The sequence below is a fragment of the Barbatula barbatula genome (genome assembly GCF_947034865.1).
Source record: "Barbatula barbatula genome assembly, chromosome: 18".
Taxonomy (NCBI): domain Eukaryota; kingdom Metazoa; phylum Chordata; class Actinopteri; order Cypriniformes; family Nemacheilidae; genus Barbatula; species Barbatula barbatula.
Window position 1 is genome coordinate 3,300,494 of NC_136781.1, and position 11,906 is coordinate 3,312,399.

General features: G+C 39.8%; 2 protein-coding genes across 3 annotated transcripts; one reads left to right on the forward strand and one right to left on the reverse strand.

Annotated features, from left to right (window-relative positions):
- The first annotated feature begins 844 nt into the window (after positions 1 to 844).
- rest (RE1-silencing transcription factor) lies at positions 845 to 8,628 on the forward strand. Its single transcript, XM_079479175.1, has 4 exons — positions 845 to 1,227; positions 3,665 to 4,590; positions 4,775 to 4,858; positions 5,182 to 8,628. Exons 2-4 carry the CDS (start codon positions 3,675 to 3,677, stop codon positions 7,137 to 7,139), a joined length of 2,958 nt encoding a protein of 985 aa, XP_079335301.1. The 5' UTR covers positions 845 to 1,227; positions 3,665 to 3,674; the 3' UTR covers positions 7,140 to 8,628.
- A 6-nt stretch (positions 8,629 to 8,634) lies between these two features.
- Positions 8,635 to 11,890, reverse strand: noa1 (nitric oxide associated 1). 2 transcript variants are annotated; one of them, XM_079479177.1, is made up of 8 exons: positions 11,825 to 11,890; positions 10,558 to 11,712; positions 10,303 to 10,467; positions 9,951 to 10,162; positions 9,738 to 9,869; positions 9,534 to 9,650; positions 9,246 to 9,363; positions 8,635 to 9,074 (listed from the first exon to the last, which is right to left on the reverse strand). In XM_079479177.1, the coding sequence occupies exons 2-8, from the start codon at positions 11,672 to 11,674 to the stop codon at positions 8,836 to 8,838; spliced, it is 2,100 nt and encodes a 699-aa protein (XP_079335303.1). In that variant the 5' UTR covers positions 11,675 to 11,712; positions 11,825 to 11,890; the 3' UTR covers positions 8,635 to 8,835. The 2 variants fall into 2 exon arrangements, with proteins under 2 accessions (XP_079335303.1, XP_079335302.1); XM_079479176.1 differs by lacking the exon at positions 11,825 to 11,890 and having other exon boundaries at positions 10,558 to 11,818.
- Positions 11,891 to 11,906: the final 16 nt, after the last annotated feature.

Here is an 11,906-nt window from a genome sequence, read left to right on the forward strand (position 1 = left end):
TGATACGTTTTTTGGGGCCTTAACTAAAAATAAATTTAAGCAGCTTGACCTTACTTTTAGAACCAAATAGCAGCAAAGTGATAAAAAACGTTTATTTGCAGGTCCTTAGAATGTGTTTTCCTCAGTGCAAAGCAGGAAGTCCATAATGACTACAGCATGAATGACCTCTAAAGGTTCTCTGTAAAGGGTTACGGACATCAATTACCCTTGTTGCTGTTTCATGTTTATTATCTTAACTACAAGACAGGCAGACAGCTGCCCCGATGGCTTCTAACCGTTTTATATCTTGATATAAAAAGGCCTTCAAGGACTAACAGACAAATTGAACAGTTAAAATGATGAAATCTACTTCTTCGGCAATTCATACTATTCTGTGGTTTGTGGAAACATAAAAAACTAAAACATCTGGTAAACAATTAAATGTTAATTAACTTAATAGTTTAAGCGACAAATATATAAAATATCCAAATTATTTAATTCACTTGCCCAAGTCAGTCAAAGAAACTTTAATTAGTATGCAGGAAGTTTTAATAACACTAGTTGATTCTTTTAGATCAGCTATCTAATATCTTCTGTGAAAAAGGTAAATACATATAATCCCAAGTTGTTTATAACTTGCGTTGTAGTTTTTCAAATACATGAAAATGCCTCCAAGCAGGCCTATTTAACCTACGTAATTTGATTTATAAATAATGTTATTTAATTTAATTTAAACAGACATTTTCATTATTCAAGTCTAATGCATTAAGTTTGTATGCCTTTTTATCGAACAAGTTTTTGCATCAAAAAAATGTAAAGGAAGAGTTTAACATTTGATGTTTCCAATTTTGGGAGGCGTGGTTTCAGAAATCAACGAATAAAACGACTTTTAGCACGTTGGCCCACGCTGATGCTTGTAAACTAATGCATGCATTGTTTAGCCACGCGACATCCAGCAGTCCACAGATGTGATATTTGATTCGTTTATGTGTTATATTATTAAGCACAAGAGCGCTCTTCACAATTCAATACGTCGACGTAAACACACAATAGTAAACTTTGAGAGCGCGAGAACAAGAACGTGCCTTGCGCTTACGTCACTCCTCCCCCGCGAGCGCTGCGCGAGAGCGATGTATTGGAATGCGTGTCTCTCGCACACTTCCTCGGTCGACTTGAGAGTTTGGAAATAACTTTGTCCGAAACCTTATTTTCACAACAAATTCGCCAAACTGCGGGTGAACGCGAGCGGTAAGTTCTCGGGCTTGATTCCGTCGGGTTTCGGGAGGATCGGGGTGTGGTTTTGTGTTGTGTTTTTGGAGTGCACGGGCCCATCTAAGTTTGAGTGGAGTGAAAATGGAGGGTTGCATTGAAAGGGAGAGGCGCTGTCCAGGGCTGATCTGTGCTCGCCCGTTTCAGCATGGGGGGAGATCAGATCAGGACCACGGCTAACTCACAAGCTAACCAAAGAAACAACAAAGGCATAAACTAAACGAAAAACGTTTGTAATCAATCATGTTGCTTAAAAAGTGTAACTTTATGTTGTCGTGTAGTTTGTGTTGTTGCGTGCAGTTTCCGGAAAGCAGTTTTGCACATTGGTAGAAGCTTCGGATTCTGAACTTTTTAGAGCAGATTTGACTAGCAAATAGTTCGCGTATTGTGGCCGAACATTTGGTTTTAAATGCGAACGGTGTCGTATTTGTGCGTTTACTTTACCTTTTCTTCAGATCGGAAATCACCTTAAGTTTTGTGAGGTGACGTGCGTTGATTTTCTACACGTTTAACACGATGTCGTTTTCAAAACTCTATTTTGATGTGTTTTTAATAATACGAATGGAGCGAAACAAACTCGCTCTTCGTCTGCTTCAGACGACTCGTGATTGGAGCTGTCCAACAAGGTCAAAGTTTTTCACTCCTATTGAAAACTTTGATTTAACGAAACCGCTTGATAATTTCACACGGAGTTTGTTTGTGCTTTTGCAGACATGTTTGGGGCTTTGTGGATGAAAATGCGGTACTTTTAACAATCTCTAGGGCTGAACAGGTTCAGTTCTCTGCTTGTTTTCTTCCTCCTCCACTCACTGGTTGAAGTTGGTGCTGTTTCAAAATGGCCGAACACACATTTCTGAGCTTGCAAAAACCCAGTCCATGCTTTGCTCTTTTTGTGGGCAGACTTATTTTAATAGAACAGATGAATTTAAAGTCTTTAAGAGTTTTTCATGCAGACAAAATAAATGTTAATGTTTAGTAAAAACTTTCACCAGTGTTTGATTGATTAGTGTTGTTTTTCTTTAATGGACAAAAGTCGTTTTGTTTTTACTTATTTTATGTTAATTTATGTTACTTTTTCTCAATTGTCTGGTCATACTAGTCTGTATAGGAATATAAACTTTAAAAAAACATTAAAGATAACGAAATAATGTCTAAAACATGTTTAATGTTCGTGTTTAGTAAAATTGAATCATGGTTTGAGGAACATTGGGTTTTATACAAGCACGGATTTTTGTGTTTGGGAGTATAAAACCGAAACATAATTTTTCCTAAAAATATGAAGAAAATCAAGGATTGATCACAGAACAACTCAGTTTAAAAAATTGTAAAATAATGTTTGATTAAATCAGTCAACCAAATACAAGTCACATGACAGAGCAGCCATCCCCTGCCTGTAGAATTGACTGTTTTCTGAATAAAATCAGCATACACAATCTAAAGATAACATTGATATCTTTAACATAATATGAAATCAACCTTTGACCCTTGTTTTCTCAAAATGAGATGATGAGACTGTAGACATGTTCAGAGGCAACACTGAATAAATTCTGTTTAACTTCTTTTATAAGATATATTTGAATGACTTTCAACAAAAAGTCATAATGCATATTTATTAGGGGTGTGACGAAATCCTCAAATATGAAATATATAGGGAATATATAGGTTTGCCTGTGAATGTATTTAAAATAATGCAATTTGAACTCACTCTACAAACAGCCGCACGCTCCCAAAGTGCTGCAGGCAGTGGGAACTGCCGTACACACTATTACTAGGACCTGTAGACGCGAGAGACGTTTAGTGAGTGTTTACATTGAAAACGGATGGGAAAACACGTTGTCTATGAGTGGTCGGGCCGGTCACTTTAGCTCACAGCACGCACATACTTTGTGAAGATAATAGCGTTTTCTGTACAGTAATGAAAACAGGTCGCACCACAACAAAATGTGCACCCGCACAAATGCCACAAATATATTTTGAGGTCTCACAGGTCATATTTAGAGAGCATATGCTACAAGAATGGTAGCATTTTTGAGCCCAGCACTCCATCCTGCCAATGCAGTACCTCAGAGATGACGTATTTTGTAGGCTAACCTGGAAGTAAGCGCTGCGCTAGTTCCCTCGACCGAAATCCAATGCATTTTTCCCATAGACTTTAGGAAGATTGCAAAAAAAGCTCTGTGATTAACAACAGTTTATGATGTTTACACGTTTTGTCCATCAAGATCATTTTTAAAAACAACATTTGTTAGTTTTGAAGCCAAAATACAATCAACAGAAGTAAAAAGTTATCACAATGCTATAAACAGACTACACTTAAGGTCGCGATCTCGTCATACCCTTAACATTTACACTTTAAATTGCAGTTTAGACTTTTGAGATGAACTTTATTAATATAACGTTTCTGTTTCATTTTCAGCTGGTTGAGCATGTCTGCTCAAACCGTCTATCCCTCTACAGCTGGTATATTCATGCCTGGTGTTGGCATTCCTCTTCCAGAGGTGAGCCATGACCTTCCCGAGCTTTCTCAGAACGAAGTGGCTGCCCCTCAGCTAGTGATGCTGGCCAATGTGGTGATATCGTCTGAAACATCTTCCTCAGACTGCAATGCAGAAGAGAAGCAAATGTTTGAACTCAAGACTGTTGGCAGCAGTAGCTACTCTGACAGTGACGAAGAGGGCGTTGTCAGATACAGCCTTGACAATGAGATGTCCGAGGCCAGTTACCCGGAACAGGCCACCCGAGTCGAGCCAGAGGTGACGGAAAGAGCGCCGGATCATGATGAGATGGAAATAGCGGAGGACCTCTCCGAAAAAACCTCATCGGAATCCCCAAAAGCAGAAAAACGTAATCGCAACCCGGTTGTCGTCTTTGAATCCAGCAAAAAGAAGAAACCCTTCTTTTGTAAACCCTGTCAGTTCCAGGGCGAGAACGAAGAGGACTTCATTCACCATATCAGCATTCACAGCGCCAAGAAAATTATTGCGGTAAACAGGGCGGCTGATTCAGACGACGACCTGGGCAGTGAATCCGGACAAGCTCAGACACCCAACCTGGAGAACGGAGAAAGTCTAAGTAACTCTAAAGGTGTGATACGTTGCGAGCGCTGCGGATACAACACCAACCGCTACGATCACTACATGGCTCATCTTAAACATCATACCAAAGAGGGAGAAGATCAAAGAGTTTTCAAGTGCACCATTTGCGCTTACACCACCATCAGTCAATACCACTGGAAGAAACATCTGAGGAATCACTTTCCCAGCAAGCTTTTCACATGCAACCAGTGCTCTTATTTTTCGGATCGCAAAAATAACTACATACAGCACATCCGGACCCACACTGGTATGTTTGAAATAAAATTTTACAATTTATTTACCTTGTTAGTCCAAAAATATTAAATCTTTTGATGTATTTCCTTATGTCGGTCCGTTGATTTTCTTTCTCTTCAGTTTGTTGGATAAAAAAATAAATCAAAAGCTATTTGTTTTTTCATAGCTAATATTAATGTTTGATTTTTATTTTCCAGGTGAACGTCCATTTCAGTGCATTTACTGTGAATACTCTAGTTCACAAAAAACTCACCTTACTAGACACATGAGAACACATTCGGGTAAGTTTATTATGTTTATTTTTAATATGTAGTGAAATCTGTACAGCAGGGTTTGATTTAATGTTAGCTTACAACTCTGTTTTCATCTTGTCAATGATGTTTCTCTTTTCTTTGCACTCCATGGAGCCAGATGGCTTCGGATAAAATGGCACACGGTTTGTGGTATACAGAGTGAATTACAATGTGATTCTGTATTGTGATGCGTCTGCTCGTTTTTTTATCTGTCTCCCCGCATGAGATTTGCATCTGTGTTCCTCTCAAATGTCAATATAAAAGGTTGATTGTTTAGCTTTGACCTTCTCCTTATGCTCTTTTTACAATAGGTGAGAGGCCTTTCAAATGTGACAGCTGCAGTTACCTGGCAGCCAACCAGCACGAAGTGACCCGCCATGCCAGACAGGTCCACAATGGACCCAAGCCCCTGAGCTGCCCTTACTGCCAGTATAAGACAGCAGATCGCAGCAACTTTAAAAAGCATGTCGAGCTTCACGTCAATCCCCGCCAGTTTCTTTGCCCGGTGTGCAAGTACGCCGCATCCAAGAAGTGCAACCTGCAGTACCACATCAAGTCAAGACACCCAGGGTATTCTGATATTTCATTGGATGTGTCAAAGGTGAGGCTGCGTGTCAAAAGAACAGACGACGATGACCCGCTTACAAACACCAATGATAAGATTGCAGATGAGATTGGAGAGGGAGGAAGTGATGGAGAACAAGCAGGAGAATTGGATGACATTGAATCAGGCCCTATCAACCTCTCCATTAAGAAACCAAGTAAGCCTCCATCTGCTCCAGAGAATGGACTGTCGGAGCGGACTGCAAAGAAAAACACTGATATCAATGGTAAAGAAAAACCTGACCAGCCAATCCAGCAACCCAACGAGAAAACAGCAGAGAAAAAGTCAGCGCCGAAAAGTGACAGAAGAGAGAAAACCAAGAAGGACAAACGAAAGACTTCTGGAAAAGTTACGGACGTCCCGACCACACAACCAGAGGTATGCATGAACAAACAAGACGGCAAAAAGGAGAAAGAGATAAAAAAGGTTGAGAAGACATCTAAATCTTTGGGAAAGGTTGCAAAGGGTCGTCCTAAGAAAGAGAAACCTTTAAAGGAGGCAGCGAAAGAAGCAACTGCAATACATCAAACTACTGTTGCAGAGGGGCAAAGATTGGATTTGGACAAGGAAAGAGTCGAGAAAGACATAGATAAAAAACTAAAAGAAAAGGAGGAAAGAAAGAGGCTAGAGAAGGAAAACGACTCACAGAATGAGACCGTAAATGGGACGGTAAAGGAGAATGAAAGTGCAAAGAATAGCAGGAAACCTCAAAGCAAGAACACATGCAAGAAGCAAACAAAATTAGCAAAGGTAAACACTGTTAAAGACACGCAGAGTACAAAGGCAACCCAAGACGTCAGGACTAAACCAGCAAAAAGAAAAGCAGAGGCCATGGATGAAGTAGAGGCTTCAGTACAGAACTGTTCTTCCAAGCAGGTCAAGCGAAAGAAGAAAGATACAACCAAGCAATATTCATCATCCGGTACTCCAGTGACAAATCGCACCATACCTGAGATTCTTAAGGACATGAAGATCAAAAGCAAGAATAAGAGTCCAAACAAACCTAAGATGCATGTCGTGGAGCCCAAAAATACTTGTGACCGTATTCCGGAACCAGAGAATTCAGGCACCCCACAAACTGAAAAGACATCTATGACAGAAACGCCCAAAGTACTTGCTGGACCAGACCAGCAAATGCCAACAAAGGTGACCTGCCAAGCTGAGGTAGTTGACATGACCAAGTCTGTTGAGCTCCAACCCACACATCAAACACCAGAAGGCAAGACCATAACCAATGACATTTCAGAGGTGGACAGCGGAAATGAAATGCCATCGCCTACTGACAGTGAGACTTGCCCAGGGTTCAGCCAACAGCAAGCTGTTGTCAGCCCAACCCTTGCACTTCCAGGTCCACAGGGTCACAAATCCGCTTATGCCGAGGATGATGAGGGTATCCATAGTAACGATGGGGGAAGTGACATCAGTGACAGTGCCTCTGAGGGAAGCTACGACTCTGGTCTCAATGGATTAGCGGCCACCACAGAAGGGGGAGACAAACTTCCAGAGACTCCTACGGAGGAGCTTCCTTCTCACAGCAAACTGCTCAGTCACACATGTATCTTCTGTGACCGTACCTTCTCCATGGAGGTGGACTACCGTCGCCACCTGAACCGCCATCTTGTGAATGTGTATTACTTGGAAGGGACGGCTCAGGGTGACAAGTAAAGTGGTGATTTTATTTGGACATGTCTTTTCAGTTTATGAACAGGCTTTTTCAATGCATTCTATGGATGATTTTTAGTGTTTAGCTTGATTTCATACCACAGTATTCATTAATTTAGCGTATGAAGTCTTTTGTAAACATGGTAGATAACATTCTGCTTTTTTACCTTAAACTATACGCATTGTCTATTGGATCACAAACAACTGAATCTGATGTATTTTATGATGTAATACGCATCCGTTTTTCCACGCATTTATTGTCACACTACTTGGAAGCAACCAAACGGAGAAAGACAGTACACTTTTACCCTCCATCCCTGCAAAGATGTGCTCTCAGACAGACCCAGGTGGTCCAGCCATGAATAGGCCGGATGATAAAAGGGTTTTCACAGTCTTTGTGTTGTTCCACTCAAGTGGAGCAGCTCCATCACTGGTCAGAAAGACAAAGTGTGCGTTTAAAGCTGGCTTATGTCATCTTATTCTCTGTATCTTTGTTCTCTTTTACAGACTTGACAACTAACCATAAATGTACCTTTGAGATTTCACATAAGCTAAGCATTTCATTTCAACAGAAAGTTTTTGTAAAGTGTTTGTCTTGTCTAAAAGAGTAGCAGGGTTTTTCTTTCTTTCACTGTATATTTGCTTTCAAAGACTTTTGTTTGCCTGTAAGATGAACTGCATCATCTTCTGATATTGTAGGGTTTTCTCTTTTCAGTTTCTTATGTGATTTAAATGTCATGCTAAATCCAAAGGTTTTGTTGCCTTGTATATATTATTTCCTTTTTTTTCTCTTCTCAGCCTCAGACAATCACATTTTTTTGTATTATTTTGCTTCTGAAATTTAGATCTCATTTATTTTACTCCAGATAGAAAAATTTGTTTCCGCCTGTCCAGACCATATAACATTCCATTACACATATTAAATGATTATATGCATCAAAATGTTATCGGTCCAAAGTTTATCAGATCAGACCTTTTTATTTTTTGGTGTGAATGTGTGCTGTTTCCCTTATATGTCTGTTTATGTCACCCATGTTATTCTCTGTAAAAAAAGATATTTAAAAGAAAAACACTGTAAGAGAGAACTTAGAATAATTTGCCTTTAGTGCAGTCAGTGCAATATTGGATTTTGTGTTACCAAAGCAAGATGTAGTTACAGATTTGTAGGAGCAGAATCGTAGGCCTCAGCAAGTGCCCCTAAAAACTGCACTTGAACGGTTTGATACTTTATCACTGTAACATTTGTCGTCACTTTTTGTTTTTCATTATATATATTTTTTTGTAGAGTAGGTTGTCATTTGAATCCTTTATAATGTCATTGTATTCAACCGTCATATTAATTTCTTGTTGAAAGTAGTCAAATTATATCAGATGAATGAACCTTAATGTCATCCCCTTGATTTGACCGGGTTATGATTATATTTGGCTTTTTATAGAAATATATTATGACCTGTCATGTTTAGCAGAAAATAAAAAATAAAAATCTTGCCACAAGTTTGCGTTTGTTCCTTTTATTAAATAATATATAAAATGTGCATACCCATTGAATTTCATAATCAATATACACGTTTTAAGTGTAGCAGTATAAAAAAATACATTGCTACAATTGTGTAATATACAAGAATCGATACATTCATCATGTTGCCATTGTTTCCTTTCAAGACCTCAATACTAAAAAGATTACAAATCTATTTAAGTTTCATTGTTTAGATTTTTTTGTTCTAATTTTCAGTCTCTCAGCTGCTTTTGCAGAAAGGCCGGTATCCACCAGCGCTTGTGGCTGTTTGGTCTTATAGCCAGGAGTCTTTTTGATTCGTTCTCCTTTCAGATTGACAATGTGGGGCAGTAAAGGTGGGGTGCGCAGAGACAGTCCTGCCCCCTCAGGGGCGTGTGTTCTCAGCAATAGTTGTCCTTCAGGTGCAGTCACGGAAACCCAGCCTAAAAGACAGAATTTAAACTAATGCTCGCATTAAAACAATCATTCTGAGATTTTTAATGGTGTCGAAATTTCATTATGAGTGGCCAAAAGACTAATTTGGTCAAGAACTGTGGTCTCCAAAATAGCCTACATTTAAATGTTAAGTTTTCTAATTCTTTCATTTTGTTTACCTGCAGATGAAAGTTTGATGTCAGTAATAGCTGTGTCACATCCCTGCCCCAGGAGTTCAAAGTCTTTAGGAATAAGTGGTGGAAATTCTTTCATGCGCTCCTCACCACCTGATGGGACCTGGTCAAAAAACAAAGATGTTTCTATCATTTTTAATAATAAATATTTCATCTGCATTAGGAACTTTGATTGCTCTTCTAAAACTTAGAATTGAATTGACCAATGTTGATCTATGACCACTGATGTGTTTCCAGGGCTTATAGACTTTACAGTGTGATGTTTGGACATACTGCAAGAAGGACATTCCCAGCATGTTTCTTGTAGATTGCGTCAGCCTTTTCCAAACTGGTGATGTGAACCGGAACACGAGATGATGCCACAACTGTTAACCAGCATGAGTTTTCCCCCTAATAAGAATAACATTAAAAATCACACTATATCTCACCTGGAGCAGATATACAGTAAACATTCTCATAAATCAAACTGTATCTCACCTCCAAATAATCTATGCGTACCAAAGCTCCCAAAAATAAGACCATACCGGGCTTCATTACATACGTTCTTGGTGTAATAGCCTGAGTAGGTACCACCAACTTCACCTCCTGCTCATTCAACAGGCTGAGAATCTACATAAAGTGTCATGTTTAAAGCATTATTAACATTTCATTCAAATAGAAATTAGTAAAATGTTTAATAAGAATTCTCACGTCACATTCTTTCATTATGCCTGGTGTGTCATAGAACCAATGAGCATCTTTAACTTCATTGTAGGCGAGTTCTGTGTATGTGGTGGAATCTTGGGATGCATTCTGTATGTTGTCTTCCTCTGGATCTTCTCCAAAGCTCAGGCTGTCAGGATCGAACTCAAAAACGGTTTTCTTGTGAGACTGATCTGCTCTGAACGTCCTCCCAATGTGACCTAAAACAGACCAATGTCCCATTTAAAAGAACCCATATTCTAGAGCTAATTGTGCTTTTGCACGTTGTGCTTTTATCATTTTCTTTTCTCTTTTCAATCCGTTTTTATAAAAGTGTTAAAAATAAATCTTGCAAACTCACCGACCAAGTATCCCTGCTTGCTAAACTGTTTGATTCTCTTCAGTTCCTGTGGGTTGATGTCTTCCTCTGTCAGAAGAGACGCCTTTTTAAGTCTCTCTGCCCTTCTGTGCATACGGTAGGGGGTTGGGTTGATGATGGGAAACTTCAGGAGGTTTAACGTTGTTCCTGGAGTTAAAGGAAGAAAAGGTGTTTTGTGTCAACCGGTGAAGTTGGTTCATATTTAGTAGGACATTTAAGTTAAACACAATATCTCACCAGGCCATGGAGATATGGTAGCTTTATGAATCACATCTGAAGCTCTGGATTTGCAATAATCAGATTCCAACAGCGTATTAAACAGTGTGGATTTTCCAGCATTAGCAGCCCCAACTAAATACACATCACCCTTGTACATCCAGGTGGACTGCAGTCTTGAAATCAGGTTTTCTATCCCATAACCTGTTTTGGCACTAATAAGTTGGATATCTTTAGGATCTTTGATAGAAATGCCCATGCTGGCACAGTAGGCACCAAGCTGTCGCCTGATGCGCTGCAGGTAATTCTCTGCATCTCCAGGCAGCAGGTCTATTTTATTTCCTAAAATCATAATGCGCTTGTTAGTTCCAACCAAATCGGGAAGGTCTGGAATTATGGAGTCCGGAACATCAAGAAGATCCACAATCAACAGGACCAAAGCCTTTTCAGATTTAATTCTCCCTACAATAGCTCTGTACTCCTGTTTGGACATAGTGATGTTTAAAGCCTTCTGGTGATGGTTGATCAAGAAGCAGCGCTGGCATATGGCCTTCTTCAGTTTATCCTCCTCCATAAGGGCTTTGAACTTCTCGCTTGGCAGATAACCTGGGATGTCAGGGTCAGCACAGTGCATGAGAGCACCACATCCAGAGCAACATGTGTCACTGACGGGCATCTCCACATTAGGGGTACCATAGATCTTATGATGCTTTTTAACTTTCTTTGATTTAGTCTGTACCTCAAGGGGGAATCCTTCATCGTGAAACTCAATCCACGAGTCTTCCTCCACGTTGGAGTCTTTTACACCGTTCAGGTGTATTTCCAGTTCTTTGCGGTGCAGATCAGAGTTAGTCTTCTTATGCACTTTTGGTTTAGCAGTGGGTTTAGGTAAATGATGATGATCAGGCAGGTCATCATCTTTACTGTCAACTGGTTCAACGAAGTCCAGAAACACAAAATCCTCTTCTTTATGTGGTTCCACTATTGTGTACAGATCTGAGTTGATCTTATTCGCAGGTTGACCTGCTGCCGTCATCCGTGGTCCCTTTTCAGTGCTGTAACGTCTTGGATTTGAAACCACACTTCTGGATAATCTGCACTTCAGATCTGATGACCATGATCGTGGTAACATCTCCATTTCTTGACATCTTGACAGCTGCAGTCTCGAGACTGAAGCTTGATTTAAGCACGCACGGGAGTATAATTTAAATATCGATGATCCCCAAAGCTTGTACATTGTTAAAGCAATTACAATTTGTGCTCCAAAAAGCGTTACATCCCTACTTACACTGCAACCTTGAAAAACATCGAACCCACGTGAGAAAGAAAACAGCGGCGCTTGCCGTACTATCAAAACGTCACCGGAAGTC

What these genes read in the sequence shown, in the direction of transcription:
- rest (XM_079479175.1), top strand. Translation starts at nt 3,675, where the DNA reads ATGTCTGCTCAAACCGTCTATCCCTCTACAGCTGGTATATTCATGCCT. An exon ending in GCACATCCGGACCCACACTG is followed by an intron (nt 4,591 to 4,774) that starts GTATGTTTGAAA and finishes TTTATTTTCCAG; the next exon opens with GTGAACGTCCATTTCAGTGC. An exon ending in ACACATGAGAACACATTCGG is followed by an intron (nt 4,859 to 5,181) that starts GTAAGTTTATTA and finishes TTTTTACAATAG; the next exon opens with GTGAGAGGCCTTTCAAATGT.
- noa1 (XM_079479176.1), bottom strand. Translation starts at nt 11,773, where the DNA reads ATGTACAAGCTTTGGGGATCATCGATATTTAAATTATACTCCCGTGCG. An exon ending in GCATAATGAAAGAATGTGAC is followed by an intron (nt 9,870 to 9,950) that starts GTGAGAATTCTT and finishes CACTTTATGTAG; the next exon opens with ATTCTCAGCCTGTTGAATGA. An exon ending in CATCAAACTTTCATCTGCAG is followed by an intron (nt 9,075 to 9,245) that starts GTAAACAAAATG and finishes TCTGTCTTTTAG; the next exon opens with GCTGGGTTTCCGTGACTGCA.